The 26,881-nt window shown below is 42.1% G+C and overlaps 1 protein-coding gene across 16 annotated transcripts in view; it reads right to left on the reverse strand.

Annotated features, from left to right (window-relative positions):
- The window catches only part of BIN1 (bridging integrator 1), a 137,636-nt gene that overhangs the window by 53,463 nt on the left and 57,292 nt on the right, over positions 1 to 26,881 (reverse strand). For 15 of the 16 annotated variants that reach the window (XM_072613434.1, XM_072613432.1, XM_072613430.1 and 12 more), the window contains exon 2: positions 12,457 to 12,537. In XM_072613434.1, coding sequence (XP_072469535.1) covers positions 12,457 to 12,537 — 81 coding nt within the window. Of the gene's footprint in view, positions 1 to 12,456; positions 12,538 to 19,467; positions 19,522 to 26,881 lie in introns of those variants that run through there. The other variant, XM_072613423.1, reaches the window with a different exon arrangement.

Consider the following 26,881-nt stretch of genomic DNA (forward strand, 5'->3'; position numbering starts at 1 on the left):
AGCAAACGGAAGTTAAGTGAGAAGGTAGAGCACTGTGTGCTTATAATAATCAAGCCTGACCCTGGATAAGCATTGAGAAAATTTACCTCCCTCTTTCCATTACAGAGTTAGGGAACCATGGGTGTAGAATATTGTACATACTATCAGATATGGAATATGTGTTTGTTAAATTTTGCTGAACTTCTTTTTTCTTCTTTCTTTTCTAATCTTTGTTAGAAAGGACGGTTCATTGGTAAGGAAGGGCAAAAAGATAAATAAATAAAATAAAAAAGATAGGATAAATAAAAGGCAGCAAAAACAAAAACAATAAACAGAATTGCGTAAGAAGAAAAAATAATACTACTAGACTTGTAGCCAGGAGACCTGGGTTGAGTCCGATTCCAGGGCTTGCTAGCTGTGTGACCAAGGGCAAAGTGAGTTCAGCAACTAAGGCCTCAGTTTCCTCAACTATAAAATGGGGATGTTACTATTTTTACTGCCTATCTGACTGAGCTCTTTTTAGGTATTTTCCAAAGTATTATGCAAGTATGAGCTAGCATTACCTAGTCGAATCTACTTGAAGAATGAAAATGTTCTATAGTATCCCAGTTATAGGATTATAGGATCCACAATGCTACCTTGGACGGGGGCGGGGGCCCCACTGGCTGGCCTCACCAGAATTTAGAGACTGATTGAATGACTACCACTGCCAAGCCTGGGGCCCTACATGACTGATTCAGAAATAAGAGATATTGATTTGCTTGTATTTTGTCCAACACTTACCTGTGGTTAATCTGATTGCAAATGCACAGAAATTCTTCGGAACCATTTTCCTTCTCTCTAGTTTCCCCACATCCTCTTTCCCATTATCCCATGCCCAGCCCCTGTCCCTTCTTCCTTCTCCTCTGACCTTCTTCTGTATCCTCGGGTCTTGCTTTTCTACTTGTCAGATAAAAATGGCTCAACCTGGAAAAACAGTGAGCTAGGTTCCCCTCACTATACCCCAAGTCCTGTTGTATTCAAAGGGGTCCAAGTGGTCACTTTCTTCCTTATCTATAAAATGGAAACAATAACAACTCTTGTGCCTAACTGACAGAGTTGTTGTGAGCTCAGATGATATAATGTATGTAGGGTTTTGCAAACCCTAAAAGCACTATAGAATGTCAACTGTTAGGATTACACAGAAAACCACCCCCAAGTAATGCCCCAACACAATGGCCTCCCAACCCCGTGGTGGCCTCACTCCTGGACATACTGAAGAGGCACACTGCTGCCTCACACTGAGTTCACGAGGAGGGGGGAGCCTAGCTGGCCTGTACCAGGGCCCATCACGTTCCCCTTGTGCCTGTGAACAAAGATCTTCTGTCAGCAGGAAACAGATGTGCAAGGAAACCCAGCCTGGAGATTCCCCTGAAAGTACATAGCAGAGCCAGCTGCAACCATCTCACTGAAACAACTCCCCCAATGGGCCCCCTTCAACTCAATCCATCCATCTCTCCCTGGCCATGAGGTGATCACATCCAACCCCCAACTCCAAGCAGGGCAGTAAACAATTCAGCCAGCTGTACTCCGGGCAAAACCTGAACATCTAAATGCAGCATGCTGTCCTCCACAACACACCCCTCTAATCCCTAAAGTGCCCACAGAGATGGACCGGTATCTAGAGAGGTAGGTGCCCAAGAGTAGCTCAGGATCAAGGAGGCCAAGATTCTGTGATCAACCTTGCACTCTGGATGAGGCACAAGAGGAAGGAGGCGATTCCAAAGCCCCAGGGCCTCTTCTCTCTTCCCTTCTTTGTTCACCCAGAGCTGGCTCTCAGTTATCTCAAGTCAAGACCAAACACCTGGTGAAGAGCTTCCAGACTTAGCTAGCAATCTCAGGTTGATTCCTCAAAAAGGGGGCCTTGACCCTCCAGATGAAAGCCCAAAAAGCCTATCTAACCCTTTGCTTCTTGTCAAATGAACCCATCTCTAACTACTGTACCACAGGATAGGAGCTCCTTCACACACGGAGAAAGATTACCAGTAGCACAGACAAAAAAAAAAAAAAAAAGAGGTAGTTGATCTGATTCATCACCTCCTAACACCAATGACAGACACTTTTCCTAAGCAGACCAGAGTCCTATGTGGCATGAACCTTTAACAAGCTACATCACTGATCTCCAGCTAATGAGAGGCCCCTTGGACTTACAGCAAGAGTTTTTAAATCTTTAATCTGTGTCTTGGACCCCTCTGGCAGTCTGGAAAAAAATCTATGGACCTCTTCTCAGAATAATGTTTGAAATGCATATAACAGAATTACAATAATACCTAACATTTATATAGCTCTTACTATGTTCCAGGCATTGTGCTAAGCACTTTAAAACTGCTTTTTCATCTGATCCCCTCAACAACCCTAGGAAGTAGGGGCTATTAGTAACCCCATTTTACAAATGAGGAAAGCAAGGCACACAGGAATTAAATGACATATCCAGGGTCACATAGGATTATTAAGGAAACTTATCATATTGAAATATAGTTATAAAAAATTTTTTAAACAAGTTTATGGGCCCCATATTAAGAACTCCTCGTTTAAATGGTTTAGTGGCATTAAGAAGAAATGCCTGGAGGTCTGAGAATAATGGGAGGTAACCTTTGTTTTAGCAAGTAAAGGAAAGGGGCTCTCTAGACTCTCCTCTAAATGAGTCTCTTAGATCCTCCAAGCTTAGTAACCTCTCTGATGCCAGAAATGGCTGCCTGGAAAGGTGATAGGTTCTACTCCCACTCCCCCTTTCAAGACCTTCAAGCAGAAGTTAGACCATCACTGTCTGGCATATTTTAATGGGGATTCCTTCCTTGCTATGGTTTGGACTAAGATGGCCTCTGAGTTCTTTCACACTCTCAAATTTTGGGACTTGCATTTTATGTCTAGAGTTATATCATATCGTCCTACTATCTGGCAAGCTCCATGATGACAGTCAATCTCTCTTAGCTAAACTTAGATTCTCTGGAAGACTTCTATGAACTGATGCACAGTGAAATAAAGCAATGTCAGGCAGCGCCATGGAAAGTGTGCTGGATTTAGAGTCATGGAACCTGGGTTCAAGCCCTAGCTCTGCTGCTTAAAACCTGTGTGATCTCAGAAAATCACTTAACCTTTATGAGTCTCTAGTTTCTCATCTGTAAAATATGCAGGCTGGACTGGATGACTTCTAAATCCCCTTCTGTCTGAAAATCTACGATGCTATGAGCAAAATCAAGAGAACAATATATACCATGATAGACAATGTAAATTAAAAAACCACTAGAAGGAAGAAATGACCAGTGAAAATCCAGAAAAGGAGATAAAGACATACTTCTTCCCTGATGACAGGTGGAGAACTACTAATCCAGAACACTATGTACATCACTGGAGACCAAATTTCCATAAGAATTTTTAATTTTTGCTTAATTGTTCTTTCTTGTCTTAAGGGAGGATTCTATCTGGATGGGGATAGTAAATAATTGCAAAATAGGTTTTATCTTGTCTTTTCAGTTAAGCAAACCAAAACTAAGCCATCTTGTTTTCTGAGTTAAGTTACCCTCAAGAGCTAGACCCTTGTGAAGATCTCGCTAAGCAAATATTTGCTCTAGTTCCTTAGAGTCATGAAGACTTGCCATTTTGGGGAACCAAAGTGTGGGGTTTGCCTAAGAGCCCAGCTATTTAGAGGTTGCTGACTCTGCCCACAGTCAAGAACAGACAGAAGAAGAATGTTATGGCACCCAGGGACTTTAACCTAATTGGGGAAAGGAAGTAGAACTCTGGGGTTGCATTATCAGATACAAGGAGGTTTCCAGTAAAAATTCTCAGCTCTTTTTTAAAAAGAACAAAGAACATCAATAAAATATGTGTAAGTGGTGAAATTCCTCTTTTTCTTTTGATTTCTTAACAGTATTACACACACGCACACCCCAGGTGGTAGATGGAGAGCTATGGACTGGCACGCACAAGGAGCATTTAGCTCAAGGTCATTTAGCTAACTTTAGCCCTTGTCTCACTGCCCCTCTCAAGGCCAGGACTGCTCTGCACAAAACTCACCCCCTGCCCCTGCCACAGAGGCTCAAGTGTTTCTGTCTCCTTTCAGGGGCATGGGGGTTGTGGTTCATCACCCACATTGACAGCCTGTTAAACAACTGAGGTTGCCCAATGGAGAGGGCAACGTGCTCTAACTTTACCGAAAGTCCTGCCACTAGGACTCCCTGGCCATCTACAATAATCTACATCTACATACTCACAGGGGGCCATGAGATTATGAGGGAAGGGGGGTGGGGTAGAGAGGGAGAGTTGAAAGCAACTTCCAAAGACCAACCAGGTCTTAGGGGAGACCTCATCTAATCTCTGAAGTGACTCTAGCACCAATGCAGGCTCAGCAGGGAAGGAGAAGAGATATTTTGTTTGCCCATTGTCTTAGCGGGGGTACAATAGTAGAGGGCTAGAATTGGTTGGGAAAACCTACACTTGAATCCTGTCACAGGAATGTACTAGCTATGTGACTCTGAGCAAGTTATTTAACCTCTGTTTGTCTCAGTACCCTCATCTGCAAAATGGGGATAATAGCACCTACCTCCCAGGGTTGTTGTGAAGATAAAATGAAATAATAAATAATAGCTAAAAGCTAATATTTACTTAGCACTTCAGTGTCAGGCACTGTGCTAAGAACTTTACAATTCTATATCATTTTATCCTTATGATGACCCTGGGAGGTAGGTGTTAGTATTATCTACATTTTACAGAGGAGGAAACCAAGGTAAACAGAGGTTAAAAGACTTGCCCAGGGTCACACAACCAGTAAATGCCTGAATTTGGATTTGAAGTCAGATATTCCTGACTCCAGAAATATCCACTGTGCCACCTAGCTGGAAATATGCATCCCCATAAATGTTAGCTATGTTATCATTATCATTATTGACCAGGGAGTACAGTCTCTATCCCAAAAATAGTTGTCTTTGGTGCACCTTGCCTCCCCTGTGGCACCTTGTATCCCTTCTTTCAACCACGCATCCCTTACAAAAACCTAGTGTTCTCATGCTTTGCCAAGGCCCCTCCTTTTGGAAGAAAAGGAATCTTAGAAACTTATCCAACCTGAGATGTCAGTGCTGTAACTTATTACTCACTCCCCAGGAGTGCTGGCATTTTCAAGAAAAGCCTGGACAAGACAATGTTTCATTGGAAGGAATGAATCACAAATTGTGGCATTTCAGGCACTGTGACAGGTAGTGCGGACACCTTCAAATCCTACCATCCAGACAACCCCTGCTCCACCTATTTGTAAGATTGGCTGTGCTAGACTCTCAGATAAGAGGTCTAGGAAGATTTCACCAGCTTCCTCCCCTCCTGTGCTTAAATCACGTAACCAGGCAAGAAATCAGGACTTCATCCCAAGAATCTCCTTTCCTGAACAGTCAATTCTTTACCACACATGTCCACCCATCTGTAGATGGTAGAGGGCCAAAAGCAAAGGAGTACCTACTGCCTAAGCAGTCCCTGAAAGGACATGAGGGCCTTGAATGACCCACCCAGAGGAACTGAATACCTTCAACGGGGTCTTCCTCACACAAGTAACATTCCTAGTGCCTTGCATGGAGTAAGCACTAAAGAAATATTTGTTGGATGGAATCAAAAGCCCCATGAGATAGTGCCTCTGAGTTACAACATCCAGTGCAGCTAAAATGTCCAAACCAAGGGTTCATAATCATTTTTGTGTCACAGAACTTTTGGTAGTCTGGAGAAAGCTATGGATCCTTTCTCAGAAAAGGAAAGTTCTTAAATGCATAAAATAAAATTATAAGATTGCGAAGAAAACTAAAGGTTAGTGAAAATAAAGGTATAATTTCCTCCCAAAATTCACAAACTCCTCCCCAGAAATATATCCCATAGTCCATGTTAAAAACTCCTTCTCTACACTTAGAGATGAGGCCGCTTACTTAAAGTCAGTGATTTGACTTGCATGTGACAAAGAACAAGAGACCAAGGAACTGATGAACAAGGGATTGAGAGGCTGAAGAGTAAGAGATTCAGTGACAAGTCTGAGAAGCTGCTTGGCACTCCTTGAGAGGGACAAGAAAACCCTCCAAACACCCGAAAGGAAAATGACCTCCATCCCAGGGGAACTCCTCTTTCCCATCCCCTACCCCATCCCCTTCCATTTATCTCCTGGTTAAATTTTGACTATTGTTGTCTAAAAGTATAACAGCACCACCTTACAAATGCAAGTTTCTTAAGTTCTTTCACATCCATGACCTAATTTGAGCCCCAAAATACTCCCAGGAGCGAGGCACGACAGAGATTACTGAAGCTTCAGAGATGTTAAGTGATTTGTTCAAGGTCCCAATGCCCATCTCTTGATCCCTGGGCCTGGCCTCTCTCTTGGCAGGCAGAGAGGGGCTGCAAATGATCCCCATGACTAATGACTTTCTCTTTGCAGAATTATGTTTTTTCAATTTCTCCCTTTCAGAGAGTTAAGGGAGGTAGAAAGCTATGTCCTGCTCTTCAAGGAGGGTATCTATTCTTTGCTACAAGATCTCTGGAGAAGGGGGCTCAGTAACAGTGGGTTTTGGGGGTGTTCTTTATACCTAATCTCAGCCCATCTCTTCTCTCTTGCTCTTCTACAGGAGGCCTTTTCTTCTGTCTCAGATGACCATCCATCCTTTCTGTATGTATCTTGTATCATCTATTGTATGTTAACGTTTCTTCCTATTACATGTTTACATACATGTTGACTCCCTGAAGGCAGGGACACTGTTTTTTACTTTTTTTGTAACCCTAGCACTTCGAAAAATGCTGACAGACTACAAACAGCTGATCACCTGTGCCCCAAAAGATATCATGTCGTCCCCAAATTTTCCCTCTTCCAATCCAAACAATCCTAAATTCCAAGCCTTCAAATAAGGACTTGTCAGCAATTTAACAGTTCTTCTTCCTTATCCACTATAAGACAACCACATCTGGACAGTCAGATGGCCTTACGGTGCATGGTAGTAAATATGGGCTGTTATAGGAGAAACCCAAGAGTAAATAGTAGATGTAGTTTGTCCTATACATAAGTGCTAAGGTCAAGGAAATTCCTCTTCCTTGGCCCTGGCAACACTAGTCCTCCCATGTTCTCACTCCTTCCTTTTCATTTACTTCCAGTTTGGTTAGTTGTCTGAGCTCTGATCAAATCTCACACTCAGTCAGTTAGCCCCCAAATCCTGGGAGGGAGACTGGTCTAGGTGTTATTCATAAAAGAAGGGATCCTCCATCAAAGTTTTATGGGAAGATGATGAGAATTCTGGGGGGAGATACCGAGAAAAAAGGAGACAAGGAGGCACCTCCCTTTAGGAGCCCTGTGTGTTTCCATGAGAGGATGTTGAGAGAGAGTTCTGGGGTAGATAGATGGGGACAGAGATATCTCCATCTTGGTTCTCCCAAGGAAATGATATGGGAGGAGACTACCCACTCTACTAAAACAGCAGTTCTCAAAGAGTGGTCAGGGAGCCCCTGAAGGCCCCCAAGACCCTTCTGGGGGCCTACAAGGTCAAAACTATTTTCATAATAACATTAAGACATTTTAATTTCTAATATAGTAAATACCTATAGACATTATCCACATAATAGTTCTTCTTGGGAGAGGGTCCTCAATAATTTTTAAGAGTGTCCTAAGGGATCCCAAAACCAAAGAGTTTGATAACCACTGCACTAGAGCAATTTAAAAACAGGATTCTTGGTGATATAGTTATTCTTTTTCCCCAATATTTTTTAAATTAAATTTTCTTTTTTCATTACGTTGAAGCTGAAAAATAGCAAACATGGATATTTCTTTACATAAAGAACAGAAAATAAAGACTGTTTAGGACAATGTAATTCCTATAATACACAGCTTGGTTTAAGTATAGATTAACATTTAACATGGATTCTTGCAGTTTTTCTAAGAATAGTCTCTGCTGTGAAGCTGGGTTACCTCACCAAAATTCCATAGTTATAAGATATCATGGGAAGGGCCTCTGGCTAAGAGTTAGGAGACCTCTCTAGTCCATGATCTCACATTTGACAGCTTTAACCAACCCCTCACTGAAACTGTTCCTTTCACTTCTATGATTCTACCTCTGATTGTCCCTTCTCTGTTTCTTTGTCTGAGTCATCATCCTCATGTCTCGCAGCACACAGTGGATCATGATCTTCAGGATTTGGTCTTCAGCTCTCTTCCCTCTCTAGGATCTCCTCCGAACATCTCCTGTCAACTTCCCTGTTTCCATTAATGGTACCATCACTTCCCCATCAAAACCTCATCTTTCCCACCACCAAATTTAACTGGTCACCAAATGACACTTTTGAATTCTCTTGCTTCCCAATACCACCACCACCACTGAATTTCTGGCCTTCATCATTCCCATTTTGGTCTCCCAACTGGCTTCCTTCCACCTCTACTCTCTCCTCTGTCCAAGCTGTCCTAACCACAAGCTAAAATAAGCTACTTTCATCATGTCACTCTCTTGCTCCAAAATTTTGTCTATAGCAGTCATCCCCATTTAGAGCTTGGTGCTAAAAATTCTCTAATATCACCTTAAGCAGAAAATAATTGTAAAGAATATTATGAGTGATATATTAAAAGATCCTGGGGATTCACAACTGTTATTGTTGTTGAAAGCAGTTCAAGGAACAAAAAACCATTGAGAAGAATTATAAATCTGTATCTACATACCTTTATTTAGGGGCAGCTAGGCAACACAGTGGATAGAGTGTTTGGCCTGCAGTCAGGAAGAACTAAGTTCAAATCTCAGCCTCAGATACTTACTAACTATAGGACCCTGGGCAAGTCATTTAACCTCTGTTGGCCTCAGTTTCCTCATTTGTAAAATGAGCTGGAGATGGAAGTGACAAATCACTCCAGTATCTTTGCCAAGAAAACCCCAAATGGTGTAATGAGGAGTCGGACCCAACTGAAAAACATATACATATCTGTATCTGCATACAGGCATATAAATATATCTCTATAGATATATGAAGCTGTTAGACTAGGTAGTCCTTATCTGAATAGATCTAGATATCCATATCTATGGAGATCTGTAGTTGGAAGGGCCTTCAGAGACCAGGACGCCCAACACCCTCATTTTCCACATGAGAAAACTAGGCATAGGTCTTACCCAAGGTCAAACAGTAGTATCAGAGGCATAATCTAAACCCAGTTCCTCTGGCTCTAGAGCCAGTGTTCTTTCCCCTCAGTATAAAATCCAAGTTCCTCAGGTTGACATTTGAAGACCCTCCATAATCCAGGCATAACTAATCTTTCTAGCTTTACTTCTCACTATTCTCCTTCCCTTCCAACCAGAATGGTCCATTCACCATCTTCTGACCATGCCTTCTCACCTCTCCATCTCTGCTCCTTCCTTCCTGGACTCTAGGAAAGCCTACTTGATGACTGGCTGTTCCCAGCCACCTATTTCAATTTAACAGATGCATTTATTAAATGTTGATTTATTACTTATTAAGTGATCCCTTTCTAGCTGTGCTCCTGACTTCCAGACTTCAAAACCATGTCTCAGCTGCTTCCTCAGACCCTAGGGCTGCCTTGCCCTGAAACATCCAACCACCCCTGAAACCTTCTAACCCTGGAATCTCCCTTTCCAACTGGCCAGTCCCCTTCTTGCATTGCTGAGCTCCTCCTGAGACTTCTATTTAACAGGAGGGCCTAAGCTGTCCAGGTTTCATTCCCCTCCCAGCTTTGCTAACAACTTTTGTGCTTTAAAATCATGTCCCCTTTAAAGGGACACACACACACAAACACACACACACACATACAATTTAGATGAACAGAGAAGGCCAAAGGGAGTTTGACCCCCTGGGACTGATTACAATGAACTGCAGAACTCACCTTACAGGCCTACCCTTGTACCAAGACTAGGCTGTGTACAGTTTAATTACAGAACATTAGATGATTATTTTTCAAATGTTTACTGTATAGGCTTAAACTTTTTTAATAATCAAAACTATTAAAAACCAGAGTCCTTTCTTTAATTTAAAAAAACAAAACAAACCTTTCATCTCCTTCTCCCTCCATCTCCCCTCCCACCTTCTTGTCTCCCACCTGCCCACTGGAATGAGAGCTCCCTTGAGGGTGAAGGCAATTTCTTTTTACTTTTATGTGTAGCCTCAGTGCTTAGCATAAGGCCTGGCAAATAGGAAGCACATAATAAATCCTTGATAAATGCTTGGGTTTTTTTTCCCTCCTTCCTTTTTTCCTTCTTCCCTTTTATTATTTGCAAGCCACTGTGCCTGGCATTAGGGATACAAAGACAAAATCCACCTCCAAGACTTTATAAGGTAATAGAGGAGAAAGGTCTTTTATAAAAATACAATGCAATGTTGACTAAATAAGGGCAAAAGAGTACTCAATCAGAGAAGGGAGAAATCACTTTCAACTGGTACTGAGATACAATAAGGCTTCCTGGAGGAGGGAGCACATTAGCTGGTCCTTGAAGGAAGAGGAGTTCAGTAGGCAGAGACATGGACAGAGTTTATTTGGGACACAGGCACAAAAGTGAGACAGCAGGCAAAACAAGATCAGGAAACAAATAGCACTTCATTTTGGCATAAATATCAAACATATAGGAATAGATAAAATAAGGCTAGAGAAATGGGCAGCACCAGATTATAGAGGTCCTTGAATATCAGCTTCAGGATTTTGCATTTCATCCTACAGGGAGGAACTAGAGGTTTTTAAAAGCAGGGTCTGATAAAGTCAGACCTGTAATTTAGGAAGATTTTTTGGTAGCTGTCTAAAGGATGAATTAAAAGAGGGAAAGACCAAAAAACCAGTTAGGAATCTATGACAATGGTCTACGTAAGAATGTTTATGAACCTGAAATAGAGTGGAGGCCATGTGAGTACAGAAAAGGGGCCAGATGAGAGAAATACTATAGAGGTAGAATCCATGGAACTTGGCAACTGGTTGGATATGGGGAGCGATGGAGTCAAAGATGACTCTGAAGTTTCAAACCCAGAAGGTTGGGAATAGGATGATATCATCAACAGAAAAAGGGAAGGTGAAAAGAAGGTCAGTTTTTAGGGGAAAGGTGATAAGTTCAAGAGACAGCTTAGGAAGTTGGCCTCAGAGCCAGAAAGGTATGGGTTCCAGTTCTCCTCCTGACATATTCTGGTTGTGCAACCATGAGCAAGTCCTTTTATCTCTTAGTGCTCCAGGCAAAGCAAGTCACATGGAGTTAACAAGAATTTATTATTAAGCTCTTACTATGTGCCAGGCACTGTATTAAGTGCTAGGAATATAATTGCCAGCAAAGGGATAGTCCCCACCCTCAAAGAGGAGCTGAAAAGCTGGGGGGGTGGAGGAGGGGGCCGGCAGAGAGGGTGGCAGCGGGGGAAAAGAAAATAAGCTCCAAGGGGTAATGGTGATGAAATCCAGAAAAGGAAGAACGGCTGTTCTGGGCCCTTCCTCAAAATGGAGGTTCCAAGAGGAAATCACCAGTGGGAGAAGCTAGCAGGGGCATGGTAGTCTGCGCCCTTCCTCAAAATGGAGGTTCCAAGGGGAAATCACCAGGCAGAGAAAGAGGCCACAGGGGTGGAGGGAAGTCTAGAGAGTGAAAGACTAGGCCAGGGATGGGGAAACTGAAGCCTGAAGGCCACACGTGGCTCTCTAGGTCCTCAAATATGGCCCTTTGACCAATCCAAACTTCACAGAACCTGTGGCTGAGGCTATGTGTAGCCTTGAGGCTGCAGGTTCCCCACTCCTATTCTAGTCCCTCCCTGAAAGCTCTTTAAGACAATAATTGCAAAAAAGGTGTGGAAATGCATTGGTATGGGGAATTTCCTCACCGGAATTCCCCATACCAATGAAATCACAAGCCCAACCTCTATCCTTATTTCTACTACAAATTTAGTTTTGAAGGTACTGAGTTGGAGATAGTATGTAAATCCTACTCATTCTTCAAGGCTCTATTTAAGTCCCCAGTTTAAGGAGAGCTCTCCATCCACTGAACTATCACATACCTATTTTCTATATCATTTATTCAACACTCATGTTATAATGCCTAACATCTCATTTCATTGAGGGGGATGGGCAGGGGAGTCTGGACCTGTGGATTTCACTGCTATTGGGGCCTCCTAACAATACAGGTCCACACCTTTTCTGCAACTCTGCAAGATTTAAGGAATTACTAATGGCATTAAATGACTTGGCAGGGTCACACAGTCAGTAGGTGTGTATCTTAGTCCAGACATGAACCCAGGTCATCTTATGCCAGGGGTTGGTTCTCTATCCATGAAGCTATTTCTTCCAACACTGCCTAGTATTGTCAGTTATATTTTCATGTGCATGTAGTTTGCCTCTCCCACTACCACAAACTCTTTGAAGGTAGTAACCAGACAGTACCTCCTTCTCTTGTATGCCTTACAGCACCTAGCAGAGGGCTGGGCCCAGGGCAGGTGCTCACTGATGTGTCCTGCTGCTTGGTTAAATGAGCTTACCAGCTGTTTATTGAAGTTCTGGACGCACTGCTCGAATTGCTCATCCTTAGTCTCATCTGCCTTCCCTAACTTCTGTAGGACCTAGAAAGGAAAAGAGGAAAAGAGAATGTTACAACAAAAATAAAGGTCAAACAAAAACCCTGAGGTCCAGATCCTAACCTGTAAAACCAGAGAGAAAGCAATGCATTTATTTTCTCCTCAACCCCCTCCCTAATTCTCAACCACAAGTAATATATCCAAAGTGCAGCAGTTTTTCAAGTACCTTGTGATGCCAATACTAGCCCAAGGGAGTACCCCTCCATGGAAAACTGCTGGCTCAACCCTTGGCCAATTAGTTCCCTTGGCAGAGAGGAGAGAAGGCCTAAAGGCAAAACAATCCACAGGACTGGATCAGGACCCCTTCAGTGAGGTCCATACTATTGATGGGGTATAGGCTCTGGGAGCTCCCTTGAACTCTCCTTGAATCTTCCCACTTAAGAAAAGCCTTAAGCTTTTCATTATCACTATGCCCCGATCTCTGTTACCCTTAACCAAGCCTAGCCCTCCATGGTCTGTTACCTCCAGGTAGCCTTCAGCTACTTCCCTAAAACCCTTAATCCCATTCTCTTTATTCCTAGAGTCTGACTTCTAGCCACCCCAGTCCAATCAAGATCCTCCTTAGACCACTCTTATAAAGACATTCCCTAAATCCCTCCTCTAGTTACCCCAAACTACTTGGCCAACTCTAAAACCCTCCCAATCTTTTGTATATAAGATCCATCTTGCCTCCATGAAAACGCTCAGATTCAATCTAGCTCAGATTCTATCTGGCCTGCTTATCAATACAAGCATCACAAATGCTCAGATGCCTTTAAGGGTCTACCCAATATGGCAGATCTTAAATAAACTTTCTTTTACTTTGGCTGAAAGAAAGCTTGAGTTGAATTCTTTCATGCCAGTATTTTGGGGTCCCAGGCTCCCCAAACCTTCAACACTATCACTCCCTCAGAGTTACATCCAGTCTATCTTAAGTGCTGGGCAAGAAAGGATCAAGAAGGACTAGGAGGTAAGCCCCATCTCTCTTCACAAACTGTCAGTTTCCTTGAGTGGGACCTAAGAAGGAAGAACCAGGGAGATGTCTGAACACTTGAGGTGATAAGGGGGTTGCAGAAGAGGATAAGGATGGGCTGGAACTTGCTCACAGGGGTCTGTTCTTTTACCTTTATGACTACAAGGACAGTTCTCAGACTCTGATATTTGATCTTTTTTAGGCTCTTCTGGCATCCTCCTCACCATCCCTCTCCTCTTCCACACCCCAATGCACTCATGCAAGCGTGTGAGAGTGTGTCTGAGCACGCACGTGAACACACACACACACACACACACACACACACACACACACTCTCTCTCTCTTTCTCTTTCTCTCTCTCTCTCTCTATCTCTATCTCTCTGTCTCTGTGAGAAGGGTCTCTTTCCCTCTCTTCTAAGTCTCAGCTGTCTGGCCCTCAGCTGTTTCTTGACCAAAGAAAAAGAGAGAGAAGTAAGAGGTAGAAGAAAAATAAAACAGAGTAACAGAAGAAATAGGGCTTTGTGGGAGACGGGAAGGTAGAGGCAGATGAATGATTGACCTCTGCAATGCAGTAAACTTCTCTCGGAAGAAATGAAAGAGCAACAAAGACATTTTCAAAGCAGGGCACAGCAAAGGAAGTGGTTAAAAACAGCTCTGGGAGGTGGAGGGCTATGAGTGTGGAAGACTGAATGTAATGTCAACCATGGTTAAGGTGTTGGCTAGTTTTATTGAACTGTTTTGTTTTTCTCTCCTTTTGCTGTTTTTTGTTAAGCAGGTGTGGGGAACATACGACTGTGAGGCCACATGTGACCCTCTAAGTCCTCAAGTGTGGTCCTTTGACAGAATCCAAGGGATTCAGTCAAAGGGCCACACTTGAGGCACTAGAAAGCCACATGTGGTCTCAGGCTGCAGATTCGGTGGTTTGGATTCAGTCAGGCCACAGGTTCTCCACCCAAGGGATGGCTCTCTGAGAAGAAAGAGGGAAGACATATATACTGGGAAATGAAAATGATGTAAAAACAAAAGGTATCAAAAACATAAATTTACAAAACTCCTCTGGAGAATGACCATGAAGATTTTCTTGATGTGTGGGGCAAACTCCAGGGAGAACATGGACAAAATTTCACAAAATGGTAGGTATGGATCTATCCACATCAGATACAAATCACAAATCCACTTGAATACCATAGTATCCTTTCCCCATCATCCTCTACAAATCAGAAAAGTCTAGTGAGACCTTCTTGGCTGTCCTCGAACCTCAGTCCCATGACCTCCGGGAAAGTGGGGAAGAACAATGACTAGACTAGAGCAGGTTCTGTCTGGGCACAGCAATGATGACAGCTCAGTTGGAGAGGTAAGGAAGTCGGTGACAAAGGAGGATAGTAATAACCTCCAGATTATGAGGCTCCAATGAGATGCCAGACAGGAAAGCACCTTGAAGCATGTAAAATGTATCTACAAATGCAAAGGATTATTAATAATTATTAACAAACCCATTTAAGAAGGTTAGGCTGTTCCCTGCTCTACATGAATCCAATCTCACCAGATGAGAACTGCCAAGATTTTTGTCTGGAGTGGGGGAGTGTCTCTTGCCAAACATGTAGGATTTTTGGCTTTTAAGCCTTTTTTCTTCCTCTCCAGAGCCCTCCTGCCACCATAGATATGTCCCATTCAGAGGCCCTTTAGTCACACTTAGCTTTCAAGGCTGGACTAAGTATGTGTTGAGAGGGAACTCCAGATAAAGAAAAGACCTGTGATAACTTTCCTGTCAAGCCGTCTGTCCAAAAGGGCCTGCTGGACTTCGGTCCATAGCCTCACTCTGACTCTCAGACATAAGTTTCAGCCACCCCTAATCACCCACTTGAACTCCCCTCAAAGAGGGGAATTTCTTCTCATTAGCCCCTCTTTATCCCTGATTTCACTAAAGCAAAGTGCTTCTCTGCTCTCATCACATGCCCCACATCCTCCCAGAAATTAAGACTTGAATGTAATTTAATCTGATGACTATAATGGAATAGTGTTGTGCTGTAAGAAATGACAAATATAAACAATTCAGAGAAGCACTGGAAACCAAGCAGGATCTACATGTCATAGGCAATCCCACCTCTGTGCCTCTGTCTTTCTCATTCCTCCCCTCCCCATAATGTCATTCCTGCTTTTCTCTAAGAGCCCAACTCAAGTTCTACCTCCTCTATGAAACTTCCCTTAACTATTCCAACCCACAGTGATGTCTCTGTCTGAAGAACTGCTGTAGCACTGTCTGCACCATATACTTGGCACTTAGCCTCAACACTCATCTATGTTCATTCTGTCTCTACCCAACTGGAGTTGATGCCCTTCTAGGGCAAGAAATGATAGATAAACACATAGATACATAGATGGATACACAGATAGGTACATAGATACACAGATATGATATAGAGATATAGACAAACTGATAGGGCTAGATAGAGATAGCTATACATATACATATATTTTTATAAAAAGATTGATAAGAGATAGAGATATGTGGATATATCTGAATTATTCATGACATATATATATGCCTTATCTCTTAGCATTTCCAGCACTCAGCCCTTATTGGGGCTCACTAGAGGTTTTTGATGAGATAAGGAAATTGAGGCCTAGAAAGATTAATTAAATATCTTGCCTTAGGTCACCAAGGCCTTTTTAGAATAGAGCAAAGGCTAGCATTCCTAGTTCACTACTCTTCAATATTAAACCCAGGTTTCCTATTTTATGTATTATGTTTTGAAAAGCCTGACGATTTCAGATGATTTTCAGCTTTCCAAATATCATGCATCTACATAAGCCAGATCGAACTACCATCTCATTTTATCAGCATAGATTGTTTTCTGAAGGAAGAGAAGGGAGAGCTCACACAGGCTGCTTCTTTCATTTGATGTTTTCTGTCACTTGAGGGAAGACACAGAAAGCATTAGATATTTCTCACCTTTGTGTTATAGATATGGAAACTGGAGTTCAGGAAGCTGAAGTGGATTTTATCCTATTTAAACTCTGTATCAACCACTGATCTAAACCCAGGCTTCTGAATTCAGCAAGCACTTAATAAATTTTTGCTGAATTGAATTGCAGAGTCCACCTTGGGACCAAAACACTCAGGTCTGCTAAACTCCCAATCTGAAGTTTATTCTCTCTCTCTCTCCCCTCTTCCCTCTTCTCTCTTCCCTCTTTCCTCTTCCTAGAGGCAGAGCACAAGCACAATGTTTGCACATAGTTGGTGCCTAATAAATATTCACTGACTGAGAGAGAGGCCCACTCAGTATTTTTTGCTTCCAAATTCCTAAGCCAGACTTTAGAAGTCTGTGGGAGGCTGCCTTACTAGAGTATCTAGTCCATACTCACTCTCCATGCTTAATACGTATTACTTAGCATTCTTAATTATCCTTTCAGGTCCAAGCTCCCCAGCTTGACTGTTAGTACCTTGAGGGATGTCATTTTCTACTTTCTGTCCCACAGGCCCCTAGTACAATGTCCCAAACAGAGAAAACCATCCATGACCTTCATTAGGCCTCCTATGGTCTCTAACCCTTCTCCTGTCAGACTGCCAAATGAAAAGCAATCTCTAAGCCATATTCTCTACGCCCACCCACTCCCTCAGTGAGTCAGCTGGGGAAGGCTGCATTATCTAGGTTGCTGCCCAAGCCACATTTCCTCCTCACCAGCCGGTAACTCTTCTCTACCATCCCCCTAAATAGGCCTGTCAGGAGAGATCAGGGCTCACTTGGATGGCAGATGCTGCAGCAGCTGAAGGAACACAGCCCAGCAAGCACATACACACACAGGCCCAAGCAAACATATATGTACAAATATGTAATTATGTACAACATAAGCACACATAGACCAAACTGAGAAAACATGAAAACTCCAAACATAGAAACGCCTTATGTTGCCAGTTATCTGCACAAGTGCATTGGAAATGCCCTTGGCTATAAGATAGGAGGTCTGTGCTCTGGTCTATGCTCTACCCACAAGTAGCTAAATACCTCTGCTACTCACTAGTTCTCAAATAACGTGCTCTCTCTGGTTTTCAGTTTTTCATCTGTAAAAGACTGATCTCTTGAGGTTCCCCAGACACACATGAGTTATACGCTTTGTGTGTCTTCCCAACCATATGGTAAACTTCTCCAGGGCAGGGGACCACGACTTCTATTCCACACAGTTCTTAGCTAGGAGACACTTGGTAAAAACCTGCTGATTTACTGGTCATAGGAGGAACAGATTGCAACGCATTTTGACAGAGATTGGAATGCTAAGGCTCCTCCCCACCCACACACTTCATTTTGATAGATGACTTTATCTCCTTCTCTCCCTCACAAGAGGATTCTGGGACTTTCTTCTCCTTCTGTCTCCCCTCTGTGGTACATAACGTAGTGCTCTGAATTCTGAAGGGACTCAAAAATGATGGTTAATTCAATTCACAGGATCATGGATCTAGAGCTGGAAAGGACTTCAGAAGCTAGCTAGTCCAAACCCCTCATTTTACAGGTAGGACAAAAAAACACAAATTTAGACCCTGAAGGGACCTTAGAGACCTATGCGTCCAACCCTTTTATTTACATAGGAGGAAACTGAGGCCCAGAGGGGTCAAATGACTGGTCACGGTCACACAGCTATTGTGTATAATGTAGAACTTGAACTCAAGTCTTCTTAATTCTAGGGCACTGGACAGAGTGCTGGACCTGGAGTCAAGAAGACTCATCTTTTTAAGTTCAAACCTGGCCTCAGACACTTACTAGTTGTGTGACCCTGGCTAAGTCACTAACCCTGTTTGCCTCAGTTTTCTCCTCTGTAAAATGAGCTGAAGAAGGAAATGGCAAACTACTCCAATATCTTTGCCAAGAAGATATTGAAGACTGTCTTGAAGAAGCCAGGACTCAAATGGGGTCACTAAGATCAGGCACAACTCAACAACTACATCTTAATTCTAAGTCCACTTCCAATCCAAACCACTTCCAGAACAGCTCCTCACTACAACCCTCCTCTTACCATCTTCACCTGGGGAAGCCCCTCTCAGAGATCAGAGCTCTGATGTGTAAGTTTTCACCTCCAATGTCACTACCCAGCAGTCTTTTCACTATGGTCCTATAGGTACCCCTTTTCTCTTCCTTCCCCTCCCCACCAACCTGTTAATGTTTTGTCTTCCCTCATTTAAATATAAGCTCCATGAGGTCAGGGACTGCCTTGCTTATTTATATAGTGTGTTTCAAAAGTATTTATATCCTCCCAGGGCTTAACACAGTACCTGGCACATAGTAATCTCTTAATAAATGCCTTATCAATATCTTATCTTCTTGATTCAGTGCCTTATCTATTTCAGTTAAGTTACTTGCCCAATGTCATATAGGAATCAGATATGGGATTTGAACTCAAATCCTCTGCCTCCAAAGGCACTCATTTAATTCAGTTCAATGGTACAAACATTTACAGAATGCCTATACTGTGCAATGCATTGGTCTAAAGTTACACAGGGGTGGGGAACCTGCAGTCTTGAGACCACACGTGGCCCTCTAGGACCTCGTATGGCCCTTTGACTGAATCCATACTTCACAGAACAAATTGTTAGGAAAAATATGGGAATATACATACAAAAATGAAATAATTCCTGCCTTGAAGGAATATATCTTCAAATGGGGTACATAAATACATAAGTAACTAACTGCTAAATAGTCCCTCCAATCTGTCAACCACCCTTCTCATCAGCTGCTAGTAGAAAACAAAATGTCTCAAACGTCCAGCTGTGGAACAGGAATCCAGCAAAGAGGTGAATGGATCTAATACTTAATACTCCATACTTAGATACCTGCTACATACAAATACCCAAACCCCAATTTTGTTTCAGAAAAGCAGTTCATAAAGATTCTTCCCGTCTGTCCCACTTTATAGACCTAGACATTTAGAAAACCAGACAATCTCTGAGGTCCCCAGAGAGAACCACCAACCTTTAGCATCTTTCTCATTCCTTCTCAAATGACTTGTATCTGGCGACCTTGGACAAGGTAGACAGTAAACTCAGAATTCTGAGCTCACACTATCATCTACTGTTAAACAATTATCACTTCCCCACCCCCAGGGGAAGCATGTCAGCTCAGTCAGGTCTGTGGTCTCAGGAGATCACAGAAACACAGTGGCGCCTACTCAGAGACTGACGGAGATCGACCAACTTGCCCACACCCCACTCACCCAAAACATACATGGGGACATTTGCAGATATTCATTCAAAAGACAGACTACTATACCCTAGACTATGCCTACTATGTTCTAGCCACTTTTAATTTTAAATTTTAATTTTAAAAGTCTGAGCTCTAGAGTCAAGAGAACTGGGTTCTAGTGTTATCTCTGTCACTAATTAAATGGGAGAGAGACTTTGATGGAAGGGATCTTAAGAGATCATCTAATCCTAATCCCCTCATTTTTTATAGCTGAGGAGACTGAAGTTTAAAAAATTTCAATGACTTGTCCAAGGTTACTTCCCACCAGTTAAGTAAGTAGCAGGAACAGAATTCTTGCCAAAATCCTCTGGTTCCAAATCCAACATGCTCGGCTTCATTCACAACACCACATCTAAGCTTGGGCAAGTCATTTTAACCTTAGAGCATCATTTGGAACATAGAGTTGCAAGGTAGCTTAGAGATCATATAAATCAAGGTAAAGAACCCTGGGACAGTTTTCAGGGGTCCATGAACTTGGAGTGGAAAAAGAATTAAGTGTTTATTTTCATTCATCTTCATCATCATCAATCACTTCAATTATGAAGGCAGGCAACAAACGTTGTGAGAAGAGATCCACAGGCTTCACCCAGCTGCCAAAGGGGTTCACGATACAAAAAAGGTTAGGTACCCCTGCTCTAATCCAAGCTTCTCCTTTTAAGAGGAGAAAATTAATGACCACATAGATGAAATGACACCCAGCATCCCACATCTCAAATGTAGTAGAACTGGGATTTGAACCTGGGTTTCTTTTTTTTAAGTTTTAATTTTCAACATTCACTTTTATAAGATTTTGAGTTCCAATTTTTTTGCTCACCCTTTCCACCCCCTTCCCCAAGATGGCATGCAATCTGATATAGGCTATACATGTACAACCATATTAATGAACTTGGGCTTCTTGACTTGCACTTTCTACTCTACCTGAGACATATGTGTGCCTTCCATGTGTGTCACATCTCTGAACTCATATCACGGGTTTGAGTTTTTGTACGACACAGAAGAATAAGTCTGCACTAGGCTAGGTTCTAGTGTTCCATCTGCCATTGGAATGGCAGAGAGCCCTGTGCAAGAAACTTTCTGAATCTCTGTTTTCTCAGCTGGAAAATGAATATACTAATAACTCTGCCTATCTACCTCATGGGACTGTCATGAGGATCCAGTGAAATAAAGTACATAGAAGCTCTTTAAAGTACCAGACAAATGGAACTCAGTTTCTTCATCTATAAAATGATGGCAGTTGGATTCTATGACTCCTAAAATCTGTTTCAACTTATAGAGTTATAAAACCTCTGATTCTCTGTGACATAGTCTTTGGTTTTCTAAGGCTTGCAAACAGCCATGTAGTTTTATAAAAACACCACTAAATTTTCAGAGTTGGAAGGGGCTTTAGAAGTCATTGAGTATAACTCCCATAATTTTACAGATGAGGACAATGAAGTGGCCCTTGTTTGCCCTTACAAAAGCAGAAACTGAATACTTGGCCTGTGGTACTAGACCCCACAACTTCATCCCTCCCCATACCCAACCTCCTGGTTTTTTCATTCTATTTATTACCTCAGAAGAAAAGAATTAAGATGGTAAGAAGATTCATGATTCCTCAACAGTTATAGTGAATGGCTGGGGATCAGAGGAAGAAAGTGTACTCAATTATCCAGGCTCTCCTTGTACTCCTCACGCCAGGTCACTGAGGGCACTTTATGACAAACCTAGAATCCGGCCAAGAGAATACTGATAGAACAGAAGGTCTTTCTGGAAAGGTTCAAAGGAGACTAGCAGAAGGAACTGAAGATAAGAAATAGAAAAGATCTTCTTACCATGTACTGTCTATTTTATTATTTTTTAAAACTATCTTTTGTGACTAACTTCTGCCTCTTTCACTGGCCCCCTATGCTTAATCAATATCCTTCCTACCTCTTCTGACTGAGGCCTCAATCTTCCACTCCTGAATCTCTTTTCCCAATGTCTTGTTTTACCCCCTAAGACCTGGAGAACCACACAAACTCTAGAAGGCTGTGGTCCCTAGCAGAAATTTTGACTATCTGCAGTGTCATGTGGGTTAACAGACTAGTTCAACCTCATCATTTGACATATGACAAAAGAAAGTCTATAGAGATGAAGAGACTTGCTCAAAGTCACACAAGTTAATTTCTATCAGACTTCAGAAAAGAACATAAACATATCTCTTGATTTCCAAGCTAGCATCTTTTTAAATCAGGCTCCCCACAGCTTTGTCTATCGGAATGAGCTAGGGGTTGTCTGTCCTGAAAGATACATATGCACTCACAAGGGCTCTGGCAATCAAAATTTAAAAGCATTTATTAAGTGCCAACTATATTCCAAGCACTATGCTGAGTAATGGAGATACAAAGACAAAAATAAAATAGTTCTTACCCTCAAGGAGCTTATATTCTATCAGGATACACATGAGGATTCTGTGATTTTATAGCTAAATTGTAGTTAGTGCAGGTTGGATTCACTATGAAGACTATGATATCTTCTCTCTCAGACAAATATTTTAGGTTTAAAATAAACCACCCTGTGGCATCCCTCCCCCAACATTGGGTGGTACATCTGAGTGGCATGGCTGCTCCCTTTATTGTGCACCTGCTATGTGCCCACAGTGGAAAATAGTTTGTAATCTAATCAAGAAAAAAAAGACAAAGATATAAGAAACAGATTAATATAAAACCATGGTACAGAAATTAAATGCTATATGAATTCAGAGACAGGAAATGCCCCATGGAATATATAGTAAAACAAGAATGTGATAGAACATCTCATTACCATGAGAAATGATGAATATGAAGACTGCAGGGAACCAAAGAGAGACTTTTATAAACTGATACAAAATGAAACAGGCTGAATATACAAAATTATTACAGCTAGGTGAATGAAAAGAACAATTAAAAATGCTGAATTATATTGTAATTATAATGATCGAGCTTGACCCTGAAAATAAGATATGCTTAGGCACTTCATACAAGCGCTGGTATGGAAATATACTGGAATAGGATTGTGCCACAAGAAATGACAAGAGATGATTTCAAGCAAACCAATATGACTTGCATGCATTGATACAGGGTAGTAAATGGAAACAAGAGAACAATTTATATGATAACAGCAAATTATAAAGACAAATTACTTTGAAAAGCTTAGGGACTCACCAACTCAATGACCAACCAGCATGTCTCCTTAGGCTGGTGATGAAGCATGCATGTTACCCAACCTCCTGACAAACAGGGAATGGATTCAGAGTGCAGAATGAGATGTACATTTTCAGACACGGACACAATATGGGAATTTGTTTTGTTACAAGGGTTTTTCTTTTCTTGTTTTCTTTCAATGGATGAGGGATGGGAAGGAGACAAAATTTGAAAAAAAAAATTTAAATTTTAAAGAGAGGAAATGCACCTCCCTCCTTTCTCTGCAGAGATGGAAGACTATAGATACAGAATACTGCATAAGCTGTTATACTTGCTTGATGTGATGGTTTTGCTGAGCTGTTTTTTTCTTTTTTTGGTATGAAGGATAACGCTGGATAGGAAAGGGGGAAGGGATGAAAAGTTAAAGTGACATAAAAGCAAAAGTTATCAATAATTTTAAAAAACACAACTCAAGGGTGTTTGAGACTATATCCAGAAATGATTATGATGTAAAAAAATAAAGCTATCAATAAGCTTTCCTTCTTTAAAAAAAAAAAAAAAAAGACAACCATCACTCATAGAAAGTTCCCTGAATGAAGCCAGTCTTAAGCTGGTCCTTGAAGAATAGAAGGATCTGAGAGAGGGCAGGGGAGACAGAGGAAACAGGGAGCAAAGGTGAGGAGCCCAAAATGAGAGACTGCCCTGTTGAAGGCCAGAGTAAAACATTGAAGAGATCAGTCTTGCTACAATATTGTGAAGTAGCTGTACAGTCTTCCAACTGATACGCAGGCCAGTCCAGGGCAGAGAGCCGGTGAGCTTTGTCCAGCTGTCCACCTCTACTCTAATGGAGGCCATCTGAGTGTTTGGCTCAGAAACAGAAGACCACTTCTTGTTACAGACCAGCAGCTGTTACTGTCCTACAGTCATAAGAGAATTAAAGTAACTGGGGGGGGGGGGGTCTCACCTTTCCCAGAACCTCAGTCCCCAACCCTGACCTAGACCTCACGTTGCAGTTCAATGGTCTGACTGCCAGCATGTTGCTCAATCCCTGCTAAAAGCCTTGGCATCCTTACACAAGACCCAGCTTCTGTTCCTTGCCAACTCCCATCTGACCCACACCCTCTCTTCTCCTCCTCTCAAGTTCACCAAGAAAGAGTGAAAGGCCCATTTGTGGAGGATAACATGAATCTGTACCCCCTATAGGACAGGGAAGGATAAACTGAGAATAAGGGAGCGGGGAGAAGGAGTGTCTCCTGCTGGGTCACCATTTAAACCTTTCCTAAAATCAGAGACAAGTAGAAAGTTATCCCCTCATTGAATACGCCTTTTTCATCTAAAAGATATTTTCTAAATACCTCTGAGAACAATTAAGGACTGTTATTGTCCTGAACTTGTCTTTTGTGTTGCCATGTTTTCCACAAACAGAAGAAGAGAAGCTTTTAGGGGTATACGACTCAGGAAACGTACAACATGCATTTGCTATGTGCTAGCCTCTGAAGAATACAAATTTAAAAATCCTAACAATCCCTGTCCTCAAGGAACTTATCTTGTACTGGATAAGGATCTTCAACATGTGCATAGGTCAGTATGGCAGGAGGAAAACTGGAGTGATTTAGGGGAGACTTCACAAAAGAGGAGGTAGCTCCTGAGCTGAAGTAAAGATTCAGGAAACAGAGAAGAGGAGGAAGGATGTTCTGGGGGCAGAGGCTGAAGGCTCCCGCACTAGTTCAGGTGAGATTAAATGATGGTCCGAGCTAAAGCAGAAGCCAAGTGCCTGGAGAGAAGAGGATGGGCATGAGAAATAGAAGAGATGGTAGAGGTAGAAAGTTTACAGCTTGGAAAGCAGCAGCAGTCTGAAAGATTACATAATAATAATGACAGTTACAGCAAGTAACATTGATATAGCATTTTAAAGTTTGCAAAGCACTTAACATGAATTATTGAATTTGACCCTCACAGCCATCCTGTGAGGTAAGTATATTTATTATTCCTCCACTGATAAAGAAAATGAGACCAAGAGAAAGTAAAATAACCATTACCAGGATCACACAGCTAGTAAGGGAAGGTCTGGAATCACATTCTAATCCAGGTATTTGAAAAAACTAAGAAGTTCTGATCATTGAAACAATGGCAGATGATAAATGCTGCCCCACTTCTGACAGAGATGATGGACTAAGCATGTAAAATAAAACATATTTTTTATTTTATTTTATTTATTTTGAGGAAATTGATAAATACTTCTTGATTTACCGATACCCTGGGCAAGTTTATGAGCAGGGAAGGGGGATTGCATTGTAGGAATATTCTGGCAGAAGGTGTAATCAAAGTGAGGAGAAGCTAGAGTCAGGAAGACCAATTAAGAAACTCTTGCTATGAGGTGATGATAATGGCTTGCCTTGGGACTGGCAATAGGAACATTCAGAAAGGAAGAAGAAATACATGAGAGACATGGTGACAGAAGGCCTTAGTGGTACATTAGACATAGGGGGTGGGGCAAGGAAAAAAACTCAGACTCATCCTTTAGGAGGGGTGGGATTCGCCTCCCTCCATGCCTAGTCCTGGCTAGCTAGATTTGGAAAAGTGAGGGGTATGCCCAGCCCCTAAATGATTCCAATTTCGCTGGCCTCCTAGGTCCCACTATACAGAGAAATCAACCCAGGTAGGGGTGGGCTAGGGAACCTCTGTGAGACAATGGTTCTGAGAAGGCCCCAATTCTCTTAACCCAGGCTATCCTAGCTACCTCCTCTCATCAAGATTAGCTATGGCCATTCTGGCATAAAGTGAAGAATTTGAGAAGGGTTTTCATTTGCTTTCTTTGTATACAAACTTCCCCTTTCATGGTAAAAACTCACAGGTTCCAAGGTATCTGATAAACACATCTGCACTAAAGTATCAGGGACTTAATGTGCTATTCTTCTGCAAGGGTAACTTTGGTTTGGGGCATCTTTTAACCTAAAGGAATGAATCTCTAAATGGTATGATTAAAAATACAGTCTGGAGTGATGCTTTGGGGGACAAGAGAAGGGAAATGCCTTCCTGGACCTTCTCAATTTATAGCCACAGTGGCTGGCTATTTCCCTGGATCAGGAGTCCAACTTTTTTTGTGGCACAGACCCTCCTTTGGCAGTCTGGTGAATCCTATGGACCACCTCTCAGAATGTTTGTAAATGCATAAAGTAAAATAAATAGCATAAGAAGGAAACTTTTTCTCATCCAGGTTTATAGACCCCCCCAAAATCTATCCACAACCGTTTAGGGAACCATGAACCACAGATTAAGAATCCCTGTCCTAGACATAAATTAGGCCCTGAGTCTAGCGCTGGCAGTCAATGATGAAAATTCAGAAGGAGAGATGGGAGAAATGGAACTGGAGTCTGGAAAATTGGGAAAAAAACATACAGCTTCCCCTAAGAAAGCTACAAGTCTCCCTCTGCTCTTCAGAGCCTCTAACAGTCTTAGCCTCAAGGGTAGCATAAGGAAAAGGGAAAGATGAAGTTTCTTGTTGGGAAAGTGCCCAAGATCTGGCTGAGTAAACTCAAATGGGAGAGAAAAAACAAAAACACACAGCCGAGGAGCTCCCCACCAGGAAACCAATAAATCACCCCTCTTCAGGGGCAAGATGATTTGATGAGCATCAGGTTTTGCCTTAAAACCTCCAAAAAGAGCCAGCAGCAGCAAAATGGCTCTTTGAGAAAGATAAATTTTGAAGCACCAAGCTCAGGAGAGGGCCAAAGACAACATTTCACCCATAAGAAGATGGAAAAAAACACATATCCCCTTCACAGAGGCACAATAGTGCACATAAACACACGCTCTCCCACATGAAAAAACAGGCATTTGTACAGCATTTTAAATCCTTTCTTGCTTGCATTATATTTCACTGGCTTCTCACAGTGGCCCCATGAGGCAGACAGACAGGGATGGCATTATAGCCTCATTTTACAGATGAGGAGGCTGAAAGAATCAGAATGTTTTGCCCAAGGTCCCACAACAATTTAGTAGCA

This window comes from Notamacropus eugenii, chromosome 5, assembly GCF_028372415.1.
Source record: "Notamacropus eugenii isolate mMacEug1 chromosome 5, mMacEug1.pri_v2, whole genome shotgun sequence".
Taxonomy (NCBI): domain Eukaryota; kingdom Metazoa; phylum Chordata; class Mammalia; order Diprotodontia; family Macropodidae; genus Notamacropus; species Notamacropus eugenii.